This window comes from Microcaecilia unicolor, chromosome 10 (assembly GCF_901765095.1).
Source record: "Microcaecilia unicolor chromosome 10, aMicUni1.1, whole genome shotgun sequence".
In the NCBI taxonomy this organism is placed as follows: Eukaryota; Metazoa; Chordata; class Amphibia; order Gymnophiona; family Siphonopidae; genus Microcaecilia; species Microcaecilia unicolor.
The window spans coordinates 29321055-29345046 of NC_044040.1; the positions used below are offsets into that span (position 1 = coordinate 29321055).

At 44.2% G+C, this 23992-nt stretch overlaps 1 protein-coding gene across 3 annotated transcripts in view; it reads right to left on the reverse strand.

Moving 5' to 3' along the window:
- Positions 1-2240: 2240 nt before the first annotated feature.
- The window catches only part of SLC26A5 (solute carrier family 26 member 5), a 70070-nt gene continuing 48318 nt past the window's right edge, over positions 2241-23992 (reverse strand). For all 3 annotated transcript variants that reach the window (XM_030216124.1, XM_030216123.1, XM_030216126.1), the window contains 7 exons: positions 21204-21310; positions 20577-20646; positions 19131-19223; positions 17572-17682; positions 12190-12414; positions 5933-5987; positions 2241-2786 (listed from right to left, as the gene is read on the reverse strand). In XM_030216124.1, the coding sequence (XP_030071984.1) occupies positions 2608-2786; positions 5933-5987; positions 12190-12414; positions 17572-17682; positions 19131-19223; positions 20577-20646; positions 21204-21310 (840 nt within the window). In that variant the 3' untranslated portion in view covers positions 2241-2607. The remainder of the gene's footprint in view (positions 2787-5932; positions 5988-12189; positions 12415-17571; positions 17683-19130; positions 19224-20576; positions 20647-21203; positions 21311-23992) is intronic.

A 23992-nucleotide genomic window follows, 5' to 3' on the forward strand; every position in this document is an offset into this window, starting at 1 on the left:
ATCTGCGGGGGCCCAGGCCCCTGTGGCCCCACGCAGATACGCCCCTGGTCTCCATAGATCTAATAGTTGCCACTTTCCCATAAATTTGTGTAATTGGGACCGATTTGATTGAGAGTATCGCACCCCCCTAGCCGTGTTGTCCAACATGGGCTGTAGAGTAAGGTTGAAATCGCCTCCCACCAACAGAGTACCCTCGATATATTTAGAGAGGAACACAGACAGCTCTGTAAAAAAAAGCGCCTTGGTGTTCATTGGGAGCATATATGTTTAATAGGGACAGCACTTCTGCCCCCACCTACACCACCAGCAGCAGGTAACGACCCCCTCGATCTCGTACTACATGGTTTTTTTCTGCCAAGGATACCTACGGGACAGAGCGACCAAAACTCCCTCCTTTTTTTTATCAGTATGACTAGATGCAAAATTGAATTATGGGAGCTGATTAGAATGGCATAAATGCTCACTGGTATGGAGCAGGTGTATTTCCTGTATAAAGGATATATCCGTCTTTAGGCGCTGTATCTCTCTGAACATAAGCTGATGTTTCACCGGGGAGTTTAGCCCCTTTACATTAAGGGTCAAACATTTTAAGGTACTCATCTTATACGAGAAATAAAGCTCCCAATCCCTCCATCCACCTCATGTCCCTGGCTCAGAGCCATAAGCGTACCCCAACTTCCGGTTGTCTTTTCCCATCATTAGTTTTTTCCCCCCTCCCATCCTTTAACTCCCCACCGCCCCCTCCCAACCTTTAGGCACACCTGTAGGAATAACATAGGGGTGCCCTAGAAGGAAATGATCCCACCCCAATTACAGAAATGTAATATTAGCTGGTACACTGCTAGTTATAATAAACATTGGGCTGGAATGATAACATTAGCATGCAAACATATGAGATACATTACTAAATATACTGTTAAGCTCAACTTTAAAAATTCCAGGCCTTAGCCACTTTTCTTAAGTATAATGATCACCCAGGTGAACTCTACGCCACTTTACTTCTTGGCTGTGTCAGGTCTCTTCAGATGAGAATCAGACTGCTGGTGCTGTAGATGGCCCTTGCCTGAGTTAACTTTGCCAGCGTGGTTTAGCCTTCTGGAGCTGCCTTCCTTGGTAGTACTTCCTTCTGGGAAAACCTCCGCCACCTCCCGGATCTGGTGTAATTTACCCTCCTTGTAGAACCGTAACACAAAGGGATGGCTCCATCTGTATCGGATTCCCTCGGCACGTAAAAATTGCGTGAAGGGTTTGAGCTCAGCTCTCCTCTTTAAAGTGGCCGCTGTCAGGTCTTGGTAGCATTCTATATGATATGAATCCCATTTAAAGTCTGGTACCACAAGAGAGGCATGCATTATTTTCTCTTTCAGTTTAAAATCACTGAAGCAGGCAATTAGGTACCGTGGGCGGTTTGCCCTTGGGGCACCAAGAGACCGATGAGCTTGCACCAACTGAATCTCAGATGGTTCTTTATTAATCTGTATTTCCATAAGGTGCATGCAATTTTTTGTACCACCAGCTCGCAGTCTGCATATAGCAGTGAATCCGGGAGACCGCGGAACCGCACATTGCACCGCCGACTCCTATTTTCCAAATTTTCTAATTTGTCCCATAGCTGCTGAGTTTCCTGCCTAGCCTCCTTGGCTTGCGTGGCTAGAGTTTGTAGTGTTTTGGCCTGGTCCTCTAAACATTCCTCCGTCTCCGCTACATGATTGCCCAGCGCCCCGATCTCTCCCCTCAAGTCCGCCCCCAGCATAGCAATTTCTGTGCGTACTGCCTTTACGTCTGACATTATTTCCAGCATCCACGAGTGAATTTCTTGCAGTGGTGTCTCTTTCTGCGCCAGACCGTCCCCCAACGCAAACAAGGGTGGCGAGAGCTGCGATGGGCACATCGACTGGGGGTTGGTTGGATGGATGGGCCTCCGGGGCATCTGTGCGCATGCTCGTAGTTGGGTCCGCATAGGCAAATGCCATCAGATCTATTGCGGAGGCACGGCAACTCATTCAGAAGTAGCTTACCACCAACCCTGCTTAGTTTATTTCCAGCGGATAGCTCTGATTACTCTGGATGGTGGCGGTGGGTTCCCTGATTGCTCTGGGCTGGTCGGAGCTCACAGCTCAAGCAGCCATCTGGGTTGGTGACGTCACTTCCTCCCTTCACAAATGTTTCAATGAGTTAAATATCTGAATGAAAGGCAGCTCTTCACTTTTGTATGCTAAACCCTCAAAATCCCCTTCTGCAAAGGGAAGTTTTCAGATACTTTCAATTATTTTGAGTAGTAAATCACAAAGTCAAAGATTCTGGGTGGAACTGCTCATCTCTCTGCCTTCCCAAATCTAGAAATGTTCAATACTAAGCCTATCATACAGTTCAGCAGCATCTACACCTGCATCAGTGTTGCTTTGTAAGACATATACATACATACTTGCCTGAATGTACAGACACAAATCACAGGTACAAGGCAATTATGGTTTGTTCTCTCTTCCACCTAATTTTCCAGCGGTCACTCATTCCCAAGTAAAACCGCTTCATCCCGTCCCTACTGTGCTTATACTTTTTTCCTAAGGCAAGCCTCCAACGAGAAAGGTTTATAGATATTGAACGCGCTCAGACTTGGCTTTCTCGGTCTGCATCTACAAGCCCCTGATCTTCCACATGGTGTCGGCCGGTAACTGAGGCTTTGAACTGGCAGCTGAGCACAGCATCATGAATGCTGTGGAAGATCAAATCTCTCTTGTTGGCTTTTTCAAAAAAGTTAAGCCTGTTTAGGTCTTCCACAACTGGCCCTAGAATAAAAAAAAAAAAAGAGTAGAGGATCATGGATTTGTATCGCTTTTCTGTGGTACAACCACCGTGGTTTACATTTATTATAAGCAGGTACTTTATCTGTCCCTAGTGGGCTCACAATCTAAGGCCTCGATGCTCAAAGCATTGGCGCTAAAGCGAACAGTGCCCATCCCGTACTTTAGGAACAGCGCAGAAACATAGCCCTCCAATGCTCAGAGCTAATGGCATTGAAACTATATGTACGCTATGAGACTGAAAGTAAGGGGGAGGAACTTGCGTGGTGCATGCGCACAAGAGTTTCACGGTAAGTGCAGCTCTTGTGCGCATGCACCAGGCAAGCCCGGAAGTGAAGCAAACATCGAAGCCGTTCTTCTGTGCCTTTAATTATAAGCTTTTCAAATTTTTTTTCACTAAACACAGAAAACAGGTGCCAATGTGTGCTTTCATGATTCATCAAATCATTAATAAACACAAACATTTGTTTCTCAGTACTGGTGCTTAGAGGCTTGCATGGGCTTCCTTCTGCTTCCAAAACAAATCAAAACTGGCAGATTTTAAACAGAAAATCATAATAAATCCTCTCTTCAAAACCCCCAATGCCAGCTCCAAGCTGGCAGTAGGTTTCCAGTGTTAAGAGCATAGTTTGTGCGCTGTTCTCTGAGAATTGGGAGGGAATAGGAAATGAGCTCATTAACATCTGTTTGACTACATGTAAATACAATTTGTAGCCATCTTTGGCACATGTTTCTTATGCTAAAATCCTCTGTAGATTAGGGCTGGCACTAGTCCAGCACTAACTGGCTCTAACACCAGCGTTAAGTTCTGAGCATTAGGGTCTAAGTTCTGTTCCCAGGGCAATGGAAGGTTAAGTGACTTGCCCAGGGTCACAAGGAGCTAGTTCTCAACCCACTGGACTTACCATTAGGCTAATTCTTCATTATCTTAATTCATTTAAAAATCCAGACCCCCCCCCCCCCCCCCCAGAACAGGAATACAAGGTAAATGACAGCTTCATGAATGCTTAGCAAGGCAAACTAGCAGAGGTATGAGCAGCTCTGAACATTGCCTACAAGTGGTAGCGGTCTAATCACACTTTGCTCCTAGCTGTTTGGGTCTGGATGTGTATTTAGCTTTATTTTTAAACCAAAGTTTGATATGCTGTCTTTCATTGAGACGTTAGAACAGTTTACCATTAAGCAATAAAATAGCTCTTAAAAAGACAGACTGGTTAAAGGAGTAGCAGAATAGATATATCAGTTATAGTCATCAACACCACCACAACCAAGCTAGAACCAGTCAGACCATGAATGACTGATTAAAGAAGTAAGCTATGAGGCCAGAATTAAATGTAACCAGTTGTCTTTCAGCATAGAGACAACACAGGATGGAATTTCACAATACTGGAGCCAAGATGTAAAAGCATCCAAGTATTTTCGAAAAGAGAAGGAGGTAATGAGTAAGAGCACAGTGCTTGAGAGGGCCATAAGGAATAGGGCACTGAATAGATAGGATGACTGGCCTTGAAAATCAGTTTGAGAATTTTAAATTGTATTCTGCATGCAACTAGGAGTCAATGACTTTCCATAACAAGTGGTTTAACACAGGGGCGTAGCCAGACACCCAATTTTGGGTGGGCCTGGGCCCAAGATGGGTGGGCAGAAGAACCTCGCTCCGTCCCACAGGTGATTTGGTTTCTCGGCTGCGTGCCATATGGTCTCTCAAACATCCCCCCTCTCCTGTATACCTTTTAAATAGCAGATTTTCACCAGCAGCAACTAATACACACTGCTCATGTTGGCCCCACACCCTTCCCTCTGATGCAACTTCCTGTTTCCGCCTAGGCAGAAATACATCAGAGGGAAGGCTGTGGGGCCGGTGCGAGCAGTATGTATGTCACTGCTCACTGCAGGCGAAGATCTGTTACTTACAAAGTATGCAGGAGGGACAGTTGTTGGGAGTTTTCGGCTGGTGGGGCTTGGGGATCCCTGTCAGCCACATCAAAGGTATGCTGCTACTGGGTGGGCCTGAACCCAAAGTGGGTGGGCCTGGGCCCACCCAAGCCCACCCTTGGCTATGCCAATGGTTTAACATGGTGAAAATGCTTTGTATGGTAAATGAGCTTTGCAGCAGCATTTTGACCATTCTGCAGCCAGTTAAGGGATGTTAACTTTAAACTATTGTATGTCAGATTGCAGTAATCAAGGCATGAATCTAAATAAGTGCCTGTCAAGATAGGGTCTAATTGACAAAGTGAAATAAAAGCAGTCCTTGACCACTCAAAGTATTGAATGTTAAATCTGAGTCAAGCATGATGGTCTTTGAAGCACCCCAGCCAGTCAGGTTTTCGGGATATCCACAATGAATATTCATGAGAGAGATCTGCATGCAGTGGAGGCAGTGCGTGCAAATCTCTCTCATGAATCTATCACATTGAAGGCTAGCACACATTTGGACAATTCAGTAAGTATATTAGACAAAGACAGGTAACAGCCATAATGCCAACCTTAAACAAGTCCATCCTACTACTGCAAAACTCTTAAACAGGGTTTTCAGTACATTCTACTACTACTACTTCTACTTAACATTTCTAAAGCGCTACTAGGGTTACGCAGCGCTGTACAATTTAACATGGAAGGACAGTCCCTGCTCAAAGGAGCTTACAATCTAATAGATAAGAGTGAGACAAATATAGGACAATTAAGCCATTGTGACATCACTGATGAGGTTGGCTCTTAGGCATTGGTGGAATGAGGCATTATGACATCACAATCTCAGCTCTGGTTAAATCACTGCTATATGTAATACTACTACTACTACTTAACATTTCTAAAGCGCTACTAGGGTTACGCAGCGCTGTACAATTTAACATGGAAGGACAGTCCCTGCTCAAAGGAGCTTACAATCTAAAAAGACAGGTGTACAATCCAAAGACAAGTGTAGAGTCCGTCTGGTGGGTGATACTATATTTCATGAGAGGTTAGGTGCCGAACGCGGCATTGAAGAGGTGAGTTTTAAGCAGAGATTTGAAAATGGGTAGGGAGGGAGCTTGGCGTAGGGGTTGAGGAAGATTGTTCCAGGCAAAGGGCATTAGAATTAGGATACAAATCGTACATTTCAAGCACAGGAAGCAAAACAAAACACTTACCACTGCAGCCAGCCATGTACATGCTGACATTGATTTCTTCATATTCTTTAATAATCTGCAACAGTATAAAGAAAGACATATAAACACCCATGTCTTGGTGTCATTATGCAACTGACTCAATATTCTCCTATCAAAAGGGGAGATGTTCCTTAGCAATAGACAAAAAAGCAACAGCAATGGATTATTTGAACCCCAAGCACACAGAATTTCACATTCCACAAACATAAAAAGCATTTTGTATTATCCGAATGTCAGTGTGATCCTATATAATAACTAGTAAAAAAAGGCCCGTTTCTGACCAAAATGAAACGGGCGCTAGCAAGGTTTTCCTCGGAGTGTGTATGTTTGAGAGAGTGTATGTGAGAGTGACTGTGTGTGAGAGAGAGAGTGAAGGTGCGAGTGTGTGTGTGAGAGAGAGTGAGTCTGAGTGCGAGTGGGTCTGTGAGAGAGTGTGTGTGTGAGAATGAGAGTGTGTGCAAGTGCGTATGTGAGACACAGTGTGAGAGAGAGAGTGTGTTTCACATAGATACAGTGTGTGCGAGAGAGAGTGTGTGTGAGACACAGACTCTCTGTGAGACTGAGTGTATGAGACCAAGAGTGTGTGTGAGTGACTTTGTGACACATAGAGAGTGAATGTGATACAGTGTGAGACAAAGAGTGTGTGAGAGACAGTGTGTGAGAGTGAAAGAAAGACATTGACTGTGAGAGAGAGAGAGAGAGAGAGAGAGTGTGTGTGTGTGTGTGTGACAGAGATACCTCCCCCCCCTCTCTGGTGTCAGCCCCCCCCTCACCTCCAACGTTCTGACTTGCCTGGGTCCGTGGCTCATTCCAAGTTGGTCTGCTAGGCTCCGTAGATCAGGTTGACATCACTGTAGCCATTATGATGTCAACTTCAGAACCCAGGGAAAAAAAAACAAACATGCCTCACAGCTGATCCATGTCCAGAGGAGGGTCGCTGGACATGGGTGGCTAGAGGGGGGCAGGGGAGAGAGGAGGGTCGCTGGACATGGGTGGCAGGAGGGGGGGCAGGGGAGAGAGGAGGTTCGCTGGACATGGGTGGCTGCAGTGGGCGCAGGGGGAGAGGAGGTTCGCTGGACATAGGTGGCTGCAGGGGAGCCGAGGAAAACCTTGCTAGCGCCCGTTTCATTTGTGTCAGAAACGGGCCTTTTTTTACTAGTTTTTAATAAATTAGAGGACCCCTGAAAGGTCACTGTAGCAAGTTTTGATGGTACTTTTTAGGGGATATTTGCTAATCTGAGTTTATATCTACAGCAAACAGTGGAACCAAACATGTTAACAATGTCCCGATAAATTCTTGGTTTTAAGAGAAGAGGAACTGTGAAATCAGGAAAAAAAAAAATCAGGGGAAAAGGAATGGGACTTGATATACTGCCTTTCTGTAGTTTTTGTAACTACATTCAAAGTGGTTTACATAGTATATACAGGAGGGTTAGGTGACTTGCCCAGAGTTATAAGAAGCTGCAGTGGGAATTGAACCCAGTTCCCCAGGATTAAAGTCCACTGCACTAACCACTAGGCCACTCCTCCACTCCACTAAAGGCCTGTATCACCATGCTTTATCTGTGCCAGCGTTGGAATCTGACTCGGCTCTTTCGGTAGCAGATTCAGTTCCCGATACTGGGAAAGAGAAACGGCTAGTCCTACTGAGATTTGTGATGACATCAAAGCATCTTGGGATGAGATCCTGGAACAGACTGATGGCCTCAGCAGGGATGCAAGAGTGCTGGGTGGCTGCGTGACTTAGTGACTAAAGTGGAGGAACACATGGACCTCCTATCTACATCTCAGGTGTGTGTTAAGCAGCTTAATCAGTTATTTGATGGATGACCTCAAGAATTGGGATAGGAGGAAGAACTTAAGGTTCATGGTGTTCTGAGGGTGGGGACACGGAAGATGTTCCAACTATTGTGCGTATGCTTTGTCAACAACTTTTGGGACCTGAAGGGAACACTGCATTATTGATCCTGGATTGGGCACATCGATCACTTGGGTCTGTACAGGAGAATAGGCCCTGTGACATTATTGCTCGTTTTATGCACTATGCTGAAAAAGAGAGGATCCCAGCTAAGGCAGGCCAAGTGCCTCAACTTGACGTTGAATGTAAGCAAGTGCAAAGTGATGCATGTGGGAAAGAGGAACCCGAAACATAGCTATGTAATGCAAACACACTAAGTCACTGACCAGGAAAGGGATCTAGGTGTCATAGTTGATACGTTGAAACCCCTCTGCCCAGTGTGCAGCGGTGGCTAAGAAAGCAAATAGAATGTTAGGTATTAATAGGAAAGGAATGGAAAACAAAAATGAGAATGTTATAATGCCTTTGTATTGCTCCATGGTGCGACCACACCTCGAATAGTGTGTGCAATTCTGGTCACCACATCTCAAAAAAGATATGGTGGAATTAGAAAAGTTATAGAGAAGGGTGATGAAAATGATAAAGGGGACGGGGATGACTTCCCTATGAAGAAAGGCTAAAGTGGCTAGGGCTCTTCAGGTTGGAGAAAAGATGGCTGAGAGGAGGTATGATAGAGGTCTACAAAATAATAAGTGGAGTGGAACGGTTAGATGTGAATCGATTGTTTACTCTTTCCAAAAATACTAGGACTAGGGGACACGCAATGAAGCTACAAAGTAGTAAATTTAAAACGAATCAGAGAAAATATTTCTTCACTCAATATGTAATTAAACTCTGGAATTCGTTGCCAGAGAATGTAGTAAAAGTAGTTAGCTTAGCAGGGTTTAAAAAAGGTTTGGATAGCTTCCTAAAAGAAAAGTCCATAAGCCATTACTAAAATGGACTTGGGGAAAATCCACTGTTTATTTCTAGGATAAGCAGCATAAAATGTATTGTATAGTTTTGGGATCTTGCCAGGTACTTGTGACCTGGATTGGCCACTGTTGGAAACAGGAAGCTGGTTCTGTCTGTCCCAGTATGACAATGTACTTAACTTTTGTTTAATGACACAAGGATTGGAGTTTATCAGGATTTATCCTCCTACACTTTGTAGCAGCACCATACTATGAAACCGGTGTTGGAGATATTGAACAATTAAGTATTGTTGGGTCTTTCCTTCTGTGCTGTGCTTTGCTGCAGGAGATACTTGCACATAACACTTATACATAGAGCTACTTACTATAAAGCTCTGATGATGGCACTTTTTTTTAAGTATTTTATTTTATGATTCAAAATGATTTAAGCAGGCAAGAAAGGCTCCTGCCTGCTTAAGTCATGCTCTGTGGGACCACCACTGATAATCAGTGGCACTTAACCAGGCAGTAGCACTGAATGTTGGCTTTGACTGGCACAGTGGACCAGAGAGAGGTGTTCTGAAGGCAGAGTCGGGGAGGAACTGACAGCTATGCAGGTGCCAGAAATATTCAGTGCCAATGCGTGCATGGATAAGTAACCAACTAGGACTGTATAAAAAGCAGTCCTACCTTTGGTTGCTTAGCTATGTGAGTGCCGGCACCCGCATAGTTTCCAAGGTGGCATCTGGCATTGTTTGCTGCGCTCCCCTTCCCCCCACCAATTTCAACACTCCCCTTCTGAACATGCACCTCAAGATGAAACCCACCCCCAAAGATCATCCCCCTCCTCCTCAGGGCCTACAAACATCTCTAGTGGTCCAATGGATGTCTTCTGGGCAGGAGCAATCCCCACTTGCTCCTGCCCCTACCAGCTGCCTGTCTTAAAATGGCTACCATAAGCTCTAGCGGTACTCTCATGCTACTACCACTAGAGGTCAGGCTTCCATATAGTCTTGGGAGGGGGTGGGGCAGAATCGGGGGGGGGGGGGGGGGGGGGGGGGCGGAATTGGCCAGGACCCACATAAGAGCAAGAGGCCAGCAGCAGTTCAATCAGAACCAGAAACTCAATGCTGGGGCCTGGATAGAGTTGAATATTTACCGGTATGAGTTGTTTTTTGTTTTTAACACATGGACTAACCATTCATTTTTCTACCTAAACATCCTGAACAAAGTATATACAAAACATCCTCCATACAATAAACATACACCAAAATAAATGGGATTTGTTTAGTCCCCAAGTCCCACAAGTGTGAGGTACTTGTGCATGACACCTTTTTACAGAAATAAAAGAGTGGTTTCATATGCCAGGAAGGCGGCTGCTTCCAATTCATCACAGTATTTTGTAAACCCCAAGGATAGCTTGGAATGCTGCCTTAAACCCAGTCAGTCCGACATTCCACGCTATTTAATTGGCCAGGAACGGCTCCTGGCCAGTTAAATAGCCTTAAGCTGGCTAAGCACTAATATTCAGTGTGAGATATTTGGCTAGCGCTTGGCGGCTATCTCATGCTGAATATTAGCGCTTAGCATTGGTAAGACTATCAACATTATTGCTTAGTGGCTAGCCCGGTCACCAGCTATGTCGTGCTACATAACTGCCTGATTGGTTAAGTTTAGCGGCCAGACAGACCTGCTATTTATGCAAGTTTATCTTTGGCCGCTAAACTTAGCCGGTCAGCTGATGAATAATCGGGTTAACCGGCTACGTGCAAACCCCCCCCCCCCCCCCCCCCAGAAATTCAATGCTGGCCACCAGATATGGTCCAGCACTGAATTTCTGGGTTTTCATTGACCGCGCGAGGCAGCCCGGCTAACTCCTGTGGGCTGAATATCGGCTTCAGTCTGTCCTCAGGATAGGCCTAGACTGTTCCCTTCACATGAAGATTTAAAAAGTTGGCTTGGGACTGTGGAGGGAGCTTTATTCACTATTAAACCCTGAAGCAGCTGAATGTTATCTAAAAAATCCTTTTACCACTGCACAAAAGAACAGGCAGGATTATAATTGGCATTCTAATGAGGAAACTCAGCTCAGCACTCAGAGAGGAGTAACCTTGTGGTTACAGCACCAGGCTGAGAAACTGGAAAGCCAAATTCACCCTCCATGGCCTCAGGTACAGCTTAGACTATAAGCCCTCTTGGGCAGGACATATCAACTGCACTGGAATTTGAAGCTTGCCGTGAGCTCAGATCTGGAAAGGTGAACAATTAAATCCAAAATCCAAATCAAACATTCCATATTGAGCTACAGAGCTTTAAATCAATCATATCAACGAGTACGGTAATAAGTCTTTCACATATTTGTAGTTTAAACAAAAAGCAAAACAGCACTACGATTTTTGTATTTTCAGTGGGACAGGACAGTGATGTCATTGGGCTTATGATGATATTATCTGTATGAAATTCTTGCAGTGATGTCATTGAAGCAGCCATATTCCTGCAGTGATATCAAAAGTACCATTCCTAGGGTTACCATATGGCTCCAGAAAAAGGAGGACAGATTGAGCCAGCCGGGTTTTACTTCCATTGCAAAGCAATGGAAGTAAAACCCGGCTGGCTCAATTACTTCCATTGAAAGCAATTGCTTTCCATTGAAAGCAAAGTAAGTAAAACCTGGCTGGCTCAATCTGTCCTCCTTTTTCTGGAGCCATATGGTAACCCTAACCATTCCCACAACTGGTATCTACCAGGCGTAGCAAATGAAAAATATTTAAAAAGGAAGAACTAATTTTAAAAAATGGACATAGCCCCGTAAGTAAATGCTCACAATATTAATTTGCAGTAACTTTCTTAACAAAAATATGCCCGTCTAGAAAAGGATCAAGGCAGGCTCATGGGGGCAATGTGAGAAGAAGTTCCCACTGCCAGTATCTGGTCATGGAGGAACTTCAAATAGTAGAAGAGAGAGTTCAGAAGTACACAGATCACAAAAAAAAAACAACAAAAAAGCATAAATGGGCCTCGTTTTGGTGGTTGGTTAGAAACCGTGGTATATCGAGACACACGTGCAACTTGTGATTTGCTTTTTACCATTTTGTTGGACTGACGTTTTGTGTCTGAGGAAATTGATTATATTCCCTGATGCAGCTCCTGTAATTGTATTCACTTGACATTGTGAGGAATACACATTTACATCTATATCTGTGTTTATCTTTCAAGAGCCCCTGTTCATATTGACCTCTGACGCAGGCATACATACATCAAAACACAGCCCATGACGGGTCTTTTCATTAAAGGACTTTTGATTGTTTCATCCTTGGAGGCTCATTTGTGCTTTTTTTTTTTTTGCTATTCATGGAAGAACTTCAGCCAGCAGTGCCACCTGCCCAGTCCTACATTCACACAAAGCTCACTCTGATGGCAAGGGCTTGTGTTGATGATTCTGTCAAATGTGGATTGGATTTGGATAAGAGTACAGAAGAAGTGCTTACAGAGATCAGCGTTTTTGCACCAACAGAATCGATAAAGTTGACTGGTGTCAAATCCAGAATTATAGAATGAACGTCAGTTGATGGCTGCATGAAAAGCTCCAGTTCCTTGGAAGATGGGTCCAGGAGCTTGGAGTCCCTTGAGACGTTCTTCCCATTCACAGCTAACTCCGACGATATCTCATTATTCATCAGCTCATGCTGCACACCCGTCTGCACATCATTACGCTGAAACACAAACAACCATTCAATGGGATGCGACACGTCATTTTCTCTGCGTCCATCCTTCCCTTCCTTTGCCATTTCTACTGCTCACCAACCAATTCCCTCTCTCCTTCTTGCATTCTACCCCTCTATCTTCTCTCCATCATCCTCCTCTGTTATTTTTCTGCGTCTCTAGTCTTTTCAATACAATACAATCGGTATTTCTATCCCACAATTACCCCTAAGAGTTCTATGTGGTTTATAAACAAGTAACTAGGCATTCCTAGGAAAATACATTGCCATTAGTTTTGGTAGTGAGATTGTGTCCATGCACAAGCCACCAGCGGAAAGTATTGTAAATTGGTCTTTTACGTAACAATTCAATTTGGTTCTAGCACTTGAAGGCTTCTACCACAGAACTCCACTGGTTACCCTTAGAGGTTAGGATCATGGTTGTCTGATATACAAGATTTTGAATGGGCAGTGTCTTTCATATTTCTTAACTCATTTAGAATTTTTGTCTGATAATAGAGGGGGTCTTTTACTAAGCCACGGTAGCGTTTTTAGCTCGCAGTAGAAATCAGCTGGCGGTAAATGCCGAGACGTCCATCGGACTATAATAGGCATCTTGGCGTTTACTGCCAGCTGATTTCTACTGTGAGCTAAAAACGCTACTGTGGCTTAGTAAAAGACCCCTAGAGTTAGAAGATCTTGTCATAAGTCATTATTTGTCTCGCCTTCTATTAGGAGTATAAAGAGGTTTAAAGTATTTAATAGACTTTTTTTTAGCTGTGCGAGAACCCAAATTATGGAAGGATTTGTACCCTTGTATTAACTTTCAGTTGGATTTTAACTCTCTTAAGAGAAATTTATAAACTATTCTTTTTAGTAGATTTGTATCCTATCAATTTCCCAAGAATATGTCTTGGCCTCTTTTGATGCAACCGCTCAGAACCTGGAGGTGGAATGCAGTATAGAAGCGTAATGTAATGTAACGTAACACATACACTAAGGACTGTCTGTGTAAAGTATGTTATACACTTGGGAGTATATGTGATTGTGAGCCCTCCTGGGACAGAGAAATATCCAGTGTTCTTGAATGTAACTCACCTTGAACTACTACTGAAAAAGGTGTGAGCAAAATGTAAATAAATAAATAAAATAAAATAAATGGTAGGTGCATGGAAACACAGCACGTTTATGCAACATATGCACAGACCCAGGGGTGTAGAGTTTCAAGTTGAATGCATATGTTATTATATCTGTGCAGAAATACACACCATGTACACGCATTATTTGCACCTGCCTTGCAGCAAGTGTAAATTTGTACACCTGCTGTTTCATATAGGCCCCTATGATTCCTTCATAAAACAATAGCAATTGAACCCCCCCCCCCCCCAAAAAAAAAAAAGCATACTGGGTATTGCTATAGCATCAATATAATAACAACCCCCCCCCCATAAACATCAGTGAATTAGGAATTACATCTAAATTAACAAAATTAAATTAACCAGAGGCCTCCATAAATCAGGAGAGCAACAATCCACAAAGATAAAATAATGAATGGAGTGGAACAGGTAGAAATTAATATCTTGTATACTCTTTCTAAAAATACTAGGGCTAAGGGGAACGCAACGAAGCTACAAAGTAGTAAATTTAAAACAAATTGGAGAAAATATTTCTTCACTCAACGTGTAATTAAACTCTGGAATTTGTTGCCACAGAACATGGTAAAATCAGTTAGCTTAGCGAGGTTTAAAAAAGGTTTGATTAACTTCCTAAAAGAAACATCCATAAGCCATTATTAAGACAGACTTGGGGAAAATCCACAGCTTATTTCTAGGATAAGCAGCATAAAATGTATTCTACTGTTCTGGGATCTTGCCAGGTACTTGTAACCTGGATTGGCCACTGTTGGAAACAAGATGCTGGGTTTGATAGACCTTTAGTCTGTTCTAGTATAGTAACGCTTATGTTCTAAACTCTACTATAAGGTTTTAATCATTGGCCTTAAACTGAAGACTGTTCCCTTTAGTTCCTCGTGTTCTTCAGTTTCACCATAATTTTGAAGATTATGGACAGCAGGTTATAAATATTGCCCTTTTGCATTTATTTGGAGGGGACCGGTTTCGCCAGCAGGAAAGGATTAAACATAGGGAAACTAGGTATATATATATATATACATTTTTTTTAATTTGTACCCCACACTTTCCCACTCATGGCAGGCTCAATGCGGCTTAGGTACTTATTATTTGTACCTGGGGCAATGGAGGGTTGTGACTTGCCCAGAGTCACAAGGAGCTGCCTGTGCCTGAAGTGGGAATTGAACTCAGTTCCTCAGTTCCCCAGGACCAAAGTCCACCACCCTAACCACTAGGCCACTCCTCCACTGTTGCTACTATTTGAGATTCTACATGGAATGTTGCTATTCCACTAGCAACATTCAATGTAGAAGTCGGCCCTTGCAGATCACCAATGTGGCCGCGCAGGCTTCTGCTTCTGTGAGTCTGACGTCCTGCACGTACGTGCAGGACGTCAGACTCACAGAAACAGAAGTCTGCGCAGCCTTCTACATGGAATGTTGCTAGTGGAATAGCAACATTCCATGTAGAATCTCCAATAGTAGCAACATTCCATGTAGAATCTCCAATGGTATCTATTTTATTTTTGTTACATTTGTACCCTGCGCTTTCCCACTCATGGCAGGCTCAATGCGGCTTACATGGGGCAATGGAGGGTTAAGTGACTTGCCCATAGTCACAAGGAGCTGCCTGTGCTGGGAATCAAACTCAGTTCCTCAGTACCAAAGTCCACCACCCTAACCACTAGGCCACTCCTCCACTGTTGCTACTATTTGAGATTCTACATGGAATGTTGCTATTCCACTAGCAACATTCAATGTAGAAGTCGGCCCTTGCAGATCACCAATGTGGCCGCGCAGGCTTCTGCTTCTGTGAGTCTGACGTCCTGCACGTACGTGCAGGACGTCAGACTCACAGAAACAGAAGTCTGCGCAGCCTTCTACATGGAATGTTGCTAGTAGAATAGCAACATTCCATGTAGAATCTCCAATAGTAGCAACATTCCATGTAGAATCTCCAATGGTATCTATTTTATTTTTGTTACATTTGTACCCTGCGCTTTCCCACTCATGGCAGGCTCAATGCGGCTTACATGGGGCAATGGAGGGTTAAGTGACTTGCCCATAGTCACAAGGAGCTGCCTGTGCTGGGAATCAAACTCAGTTCCTCAGTACCAAAGTCCACCACCCTAACCACTAGGCCACTCCTCCACTGTTGCTACTATTTGAGATTCTACATGGAATGTTGCTATTCCACTAGCAACATTCAATGTAGAAGTCGGCCCTTGCAGATCACCAATGTGGCCGCGCAGGCTTCTGCTTCTGTGCAGGACGTCAGACTCACAGAAACAGAAGTCTGCGCAGCCTTCTACATGGAATGTTGCTAGTGGAATAGCAACATTCCATGTAGAATCTCCAATAGTAGCAACATTCCATGTAGAATCTCCAATGGTATCTATTTTATTTTTGTTACATTTGTACCCTGCGCTTTCCCACTCATGGCAGGCTCAATGCGGCTTACATGGGGCAATGGAGGGTTAAGTGACTTGCCCATAGTCACAAGGAGCTGCCTGTGCTGGGAATCAAACTCAGTTCCTCAGTACCAAAGTCCACCACCCTAACCACTAGGCCACTCCTCCACTGTTGCTACTATTTGAGATTCTACATGGAATGTTGCTATTCCACTAGCAACATTCAATGTAGAAGTCGGCCCTTGCAGATCACCAATGTGGCCGCGCAGGCTTCTGCTTCTGTGAGTCTGACGTCCTGCACGTACGTGCAGGACGTCAGACTCACAGAAACAGAAGTCTGCGCAGCCTTCTACATGGAATGTTGCTAGTGGAATAGCAACATTCCATGTAGAATCTCCAATAGTAGCAACATTCCATGTAGAATCTCCAGTAGTAGCAACATTCCATGTAGAATCTCCAATAGTATCTATTTGATTTTTGTTACATTTGTACCTCGCACTTTCCCACTCATGGCAGGCTCAATGCGGCTTACATGGGGCAATGGAGGGTTAAGTGACTTGCCCCAGAGTCACAAGGAGCTGCCTGTGCCTGCAGTGGGAATCGAACCCAGTTCCCCAGGACCAAAGTCCACCACCCTAACCACTAGGCCACTCCTCCACTAGGTATGTGCCTAGGGTCTAAATAATTAATAGGGGGTCTCCAAGGCAGAGTTTTCCTCTGGTAAGTCAGCTACTGGCAGAAAGAACTGGTAGGGGACACAGGTACCACTGCCCACAGAGTTCTGTCAGTTCTCCCCACTCTTCTCCAGATGCCAAGAGGAGTCCGTGACCAGTGCTTTGTACCTGCTGTTTCCTTCTCTGCAGTCAGAGCCATGTGGGGACCCAATTGTGAGAGTGTTACAATGTATTTCTATTAGGACAGGGAATCCAATGCAAGCCCATCAAAAGGTTAATCGTGCTCTGGTCACCAGCTTATTCAATAGAGAACAGTGGTGGAGTCAAACTTTAGGAACTGAGCAACCAAATGGTTTTGATCTAGAGGTTGGTCACCACCTTTGTAAACAAACTCTAGTTTGGCTGTTTTCAGACTGACTCTGACTGGATCTCTCTGCTTTTTATACTGCGTCTGATGCCATTTTGTTTTTTCTTAAGAACCACCAATGAACGCTGGTGAGTGAAGAAGGCAGCAAGTTTTAAGGACCATGCCTTAATCTTTCCCTAATGCAGAGTAATTTTAGTTGAAACACGTTGGGACAAGTTAAAGCTAAGTTAACTTGTTTATTTATGGAATGAATATATATACTTATTGACTAAGAAATTATTATTTTTTTGCTGTTTAATTGTTATTTTATATCTTTATTCTCAATTTGTAGAATTGTACTGTAGCTTGCACTACAGACTTATGTAAGCCACTTTGAGCCTGCGATCAGTGGGAAAAGGTGGGATATAAATGTAATAATAAATAAATAAAATAAATAAATTTCAAGTTTAGGACCAATGATCAAGACCTTATGGTGGAATTTATCTTGGTGAAGTTTTACTAAGCTGAGCTAAAAAGTGGCCCGCGCTATTTTTAGCATGTGGGTTTCCCATTGCATTTGCCCTTCACTATCCTCACTGTGCCACTCACAAGTTTTAAGACAGTTGTCGTCTTTTGTTCCTTCACGGCATTCATTCTCTTGACATGCCTCTTCATAGCCTTTTTCCTGGCAGTGAGGACGGCACATGGATCAATTCCAGTCTGCAAAAATACAATACTCAAATGTGATTAATCCTGATAAAACGTCTTGCCCCATCCTTGGCCACCTTTAAATCTAGACTGAAAGCCCACCTCTTTAACATTGCTTTTGACTCGTAACCACTTGTAACCACTCGCCTCCACCTACCCTCCTCTCTTCCTTCCCGTTCACATTAATTGATTTGATTTGCTTACTTTATTTTTTTTTTTTGTCTATTAGATTGTAAGCTCTTTGAGCAGGGACTGTCTTTCTTCTATGTTTGTGCAGCGCTGCGTATGCCTTGTAGCGTTATAGAAATGCTAAATAGTAGTAGTAGTAGTAGTAGTAATAAGGAATTTAGACCCATCATCACATGAGAAGGACATGCGTCAATATCGTTGTAAAAAAAAAACATAGGGGAAAATTCTATATATGGTGCCGAACATTAGGCGCGACTTCTGCACCAAATTCGCTTTGAGGGAGATCATTGCTGGCATTCCTTGGCATCTACTTGTCAGCACCAAGGAATACCAATGTGGAAGCGTTGAGGATAAACACTTGCTCTTCCTCTGGAGGGGAGAGGATCAAAGGATGCCCGATCTCTTTACTGATCCTTGATGTCAAGGGAGGTCAAGTCTCTTGATGTCAATGCGTCTTCAATGTCTGACGTAGCTCCCAGAGCCATCAAGACTGATGCTCCCGATGCCATCATTGAAGGACCGAACTTTTCGATGCCAAAAATCCTATTGTGCTCTTTTGATGACCTCTGATGCCTCCCTTGACATCTGAAAACAGAGTTTACATGAGAAGATATCACGAATGGGTCCCAGGCACATCAGTTATGGATGTCTGTGATGAATATGGTCCTGTTGCACTTGGAACACTTCTTAAAAGCTGCTGGGAGTTTTCCGGGACATGTCAGAAAAAATACCTGCAGCAAAATCAAATGGCTTGATGGTAAAAAAACATTTACCCAGCCAGCTGCCCAAGGCCTAAGGAAGCCTAATGAGCCATGAAAATAAAGGAAACTTAAAAAGAGCATTAAACGCTAAGATAAATCTATTGGGGAAAAAAGCCCCAAGTGGCAGCGACAACTGACAAAAATCGCAAGAGATAATTTGCGATGAAAAAATGCACCATATTTTCCTCAGTGAAGAAACGCAATGCAAACTGACAGAAGGGTTCATCCATACTGCTCTGCAGAAAAACAAAGACTGACCAGGTCCTGCGTGACAGTGACAGGCATAACGATGTACATATGTGCATTGCAACACTTCCAAAAGTTTCCAGAAAGTGAGCTGGGCAGTGTACCTGCGTGGGCTCTGTTGGATGATGTCACTCACCAGTGCCTGACCTCAGAGAAATATTTGTATACAATGACAACAACGCATACATTGTAGTATGAGAATGAGATTCCACAACCAAAAGCTGGCTTTTCAGACAGAAAAAGGGCAGTGACCATTTTACATACCTTTTTTCTCAGTGCACTGACATATAAGTCACTGTTGGCAAAATAAAGCGAAGAGTTGGCTTGAAATATTTTTATTCCTGGGAATTCCTTTACCTGAGCAACAAAACAAATAACGCTGGTTATCCAAAGTTCGAGCAGTCAACTCAATAATTTCTACAAGAATCTTGCAAACAGTGACCCTTGATATTCAGCTGAAGACAGTTTTAAGTGCTGATCATCGCCGGCTAAATTAATCCCAGGGGATTCAATGCCTGGTAACCGGCATTGAATATTTGGGGCTGTCTGGGTATGCGATGGCTGCAGCTATTCTGCAGGTCAATGCTGATATTTTACCAAGATATGCATAACATACTGAGGAAGGTCCCAGCTGAATATCAGGTATCAGTTCCCCCCTTAATCCAATCCCCTCTCCCAACCTTCCATGAAGCAACAGAAGTACCCCAAATCCAATCCTCCTACTAGCAACAGAGTCTCCCTCCCAACATATCCCGATCCCTCCTCCTAGACCTCCTCTCCATGTCCCAGTAATACCACCGCCCCCCCCCCCCCCCCACGGGCTTAACTTCTGTGGTGATCCAGTGTTTAAGTGGGGCAAGAGCAAACCCCATTTGCTCCTTCCCCTGGTGGTTCCTGCTTAAAAATGCTGTCCACGACCTCTAGTGATACTCTTCTCAAGGTACTAGCACTGGAGGAAGGAGTGAGTGGGATCCACTCCTGACCTGGCTTAAGCACTGCATCACCACGGAAGTTAAGGTAGGCCCAAGGGAGACTACCAAGACTTTGGGTGGGGGGAGGGGAGGCCAGTTCTACTGTTGGGAGAAGGGCATTGGGTCATGATTGGCGGCGGGGGTGGGGGGGGGGGGGGGGGAGTCCTATCATCAAGTGCTGCCAGAAGATATGAAGGTGCCAGCTGATATTCAGTTCCGGCACCACATAAGTGGGCATAGTTAGGAATACACAAAGGGTAGTTCAATGTGGGAACTGAATGTTGGTTGCGCCTGCACAACTCCTGGCTCCCCCCCCCCCCCCAAATTTGCACCCAGAAAGCCCCATTCCTGCCCAGATTTGAGATGGCTTATTAAGTGCTTCTGAATATTGGTGGCCGGGCATGAACCTATTCTGCCTAGTTAAATTGCTTTGATTTTGACCCCTGGGTACATTGGATGTATCATATAGTCCTTATCTGAGGGTATCATTTGGTCCCCTGCCTTTTCCCCATCCCTAGGAATGCCTATACATAATATAGGGGAAAATACACACTTTTTGTTTACAGGTGATTTTTGGAATGAAAGCTTTTCAAAATGCAATTTCCCTCTCTGCAGCAATTCTGCCATAATCACTTTATGATACTAATGATCAGTGCTCAATCCTCCCACTGATGCATAGACAAAATTACTGAGCAAGGTTTCTAAACACAGTCTAGCACTGTACAATCAAATTTGTTACCTCTTCATACTTGTCCACATCACAGTACATGTCTGTATTGGGAATCTGACCAAGGATTCTATATTGGGGGCTGTGAAAATAAAACAGAGGTATGTTATCTGTATTTCCAGAATTGAAACAACATGTGGGGAAAGAAATATGATTTAGAGAAAATCTGTTCTTCTTATGGCATCTGTCTGGAAAATGGAGTAATTCAGGAAACCAGGGCTGGCTGGTGATGAAAGAGGTTTGGCAGAATATTCAGACATCACTGCAATACAGAATCAATACGAGGTGCTTCAGATAGAGTTAGATGAGGGAGGACAAGGCAGGGGAAGATAGCAGACAGTCTGGAGAAGGTTCCCTTTCTTGCCCCCATAGTCTCCAATCTCCAGGCAGGAACCCCTCCATTATCAGGAACAGCCCTGCTCTGGCAGTTTTGCTCCAGGCCTTGTGACCCATCTAGCGTCAATCACGACTACATCAATAGTAAGGGGATAGCCAGACATTCACTCTCGAATGCCTGGGGCCCAGTAGTGGCTAATGCGATCCAAGATACAGATGGAAGATGGAAGTTTAAAAGTAACACAGAGAGGATCTGAAATATATTGAGCACTGAATTTTAGATGTAAAACAAAATTTTCTAACCTTTGGGTTCTGTAAACGACAGTTATGACAGCAAATGCCACTGCAACCAGCAAGCCGTAGTCTAAACCCAGGATAACTGAAGCCAGGAAGGCTATAAGCCAGATGGTCTAAACAGCATAGAAAAATGACAGATTGATATAAGTAGGATGGATAAATAAATTAAACAAAGTAACTATCAGTGAAAATATAATCATCCACATGCTGCACAACCAGCCAATTTTCAGGCTGCTTCTAGGAAATGAGACCAATTTGTCTGTAATTTACATATAACTAGGACTAGCTGACAAGAACAGTCTCTATAAAGACATACTGAAGATGTACTTTATTTCTTAATGTAATATAGTGTAGGATGGCTCCCAAAGTGGAGGAGGGGCTTAGTGGTTAGGGTGGTGGACTTTGGTCCTGGGGAACTGAGGAACTGAGTTCGATTCCCAATTCAGGCACAGGCAGCTCCTTGTGACTCTGGGCAAGTCACTTAACCCTCCATTGCCCCATGTAAGCCGCATTGAGCCTGCCATGAGTGGGAAAGCGCGGGGTACAAATGTAACAAAAATAAAATAGATACTATTGGAGATTCTACATGGAATGTTGCTATTCCACTAGCAACATTCCATGTAGAAGGCTGCGCTGGCTTCTGTTTCTGTGAGTCTGACGTCCTGCACGTACATGCAGGACAGACTCACTGAAGCAGAAGCCTGCATGGCCACATTGGTGATCTGCAAGGGCCGACTTCTACATGGAATGTTGCTAGTGGAATAGCAACATTCCATGTAGAATCTCAAATAGTAGCAACAGTGGAGGAGTGGCCTAGTGGTTAGGGTGGTGGACTTTGGTCCTGGGGAACTGAGTTGGATTCCCACTTCAGGCACAGGCAGCTCCTTGTGACTCTGGGCAAGTCACTTAACCCTCCATTGCCCCATGTAAGCCGCATTGAGCCTGCCATGAGTGGGAAAGTGCAGGGTACAAATGTAACAAAAATAAAATAGATACTATTGGAGATTCTACATGGAATGTTGCTATTCCACTAGCAACATTCCATGTAGAAGGCTGCGCTGGCTTCTGTTTCTGTGAGTCTGACGTCCTGCACGTACATGCAGGACAGACTCACAGAAGCAGAAGCCTGCATGGCCACATTGGTGATCTGCAAGGGCCGACTTCTACATGGAATGTTGCTAGTGGAATAGCAACATTCCATGTAGAATCTCAAATAGTAGCAACAGTGGAGGAGTGGCCTAGTGGTTAGGGTGGTGGACTTTGGTCCTGAGGAACTGAGTTCGATTCCCACTTCAGGCACAGGCAGCTCCTTGTGACTCTGGGCAAGTCACTTAACCCTCCATTGCCCCATGTAAGCCGCATTGAGCCTGCCATGAGTGGGAAAGCGCAGAGTACGAATGTAACAAAAATAAAATAGATACTACATGGAAAGTTGCTACTATTGGAGATTCTACATGGAATGTTGCTATTCCACTAGCAACATTCCATGTAGAAGCCTGCGCGGCCACATTGGTGATCTGCAAGGGCCGACATCTACATGGAATGTTGCTAGTGGAATAGCAACATTCCATGTAGAATCTCAAATAGTAGCAACCGTGGAGGAGTGGCCTAGTGGTTAGGGTGGTGGACTTTGGTCCTGGGGAACTGAGTTGGATTCCCACTTCAGGCACAGGCAGCTCCTTGTGACTCTGGGCAAGTCACTTAACTCTCCATTGCCCCATGTAAGCCACATTGAGCCTGCCATGAGTGGGAAAGTGCAGGGTACAAATGTAACAAAAATAAAATAGATACTATTGGAGATTCTACATGGAATGTTGCTATTCCACTAGCAACATTCCATGTAGAAGGCTGCGCTGGCTTCTGTTTCTGTGAGTCTGACGTCCTGCACGTACATGCAGGACAGACTCACAGAAGCAGAAGCCTGCATGGCCACATTGGTGATCTGCAAGGGCCGACTTCTACATGGAATGTTGCTAGTGGAATAGCAACATTCCATGTAGAATCTCAAATAGTAGCAACAGTGGAAGAGTGGCCTAGTGGTTAGGGTGGTGGACTTTGGTCCTGAGGAACTGAGTTCGATTCCCACTTCAGGCACAGGCAGCTCCTTGTGACTCTGGGCAAGTCACTTAACCCTCCATTGCCCCATGTAAGCCGCATTGAGCCTGCCATGAGTGGGAAAGCGCAGAGTACGAATGTAACAAAAATAAAATAGATACTACATGGAATGTTGCTACTATTGGAGATTCTACATGGAATGTTGCTATTCCACTAGCAACATTCCATGTAGAAGCCTGCGCGGCCACATTGGTGATCTGCAAGGGCCGACATCTACATGGAATGTTGCTAGTGGAATAGCAACATTCCATGTAGAATCTCAAATAGTAGCAACCGTGGAGGAGTGGCCTAGTGGTTAGGGTGGTGGACTTTGGTCCTGGGGAACTGAGTTGGATTCCCACTTCAGGCACAGGCAGCTCCTTGTGACTCTGGGCAAGTCACTTAACTCTCCATTGCCCCATGTAAGCCACATTGAGCCTGCCATGAGTGGGAAAGCGCGGGGTACAAATGTAACAAAAAAAAAAAGCAATTCATACATGATATCTTACATTAAGCCTCAAATTTGGGAGCACAGGGTGCTCAAGATATGATCACTGGAGGGTGTTAAGTGTCTTTTCAGAAAACCACGGCTGGTGCTAAATTATTAGCTATGGGGCCAATTCAATGCAAGTCATATGACCACTGGCCACCAGCCTCCTAATTCTTTATATCAATACAAAGCAGTTATGATGGACACTGGG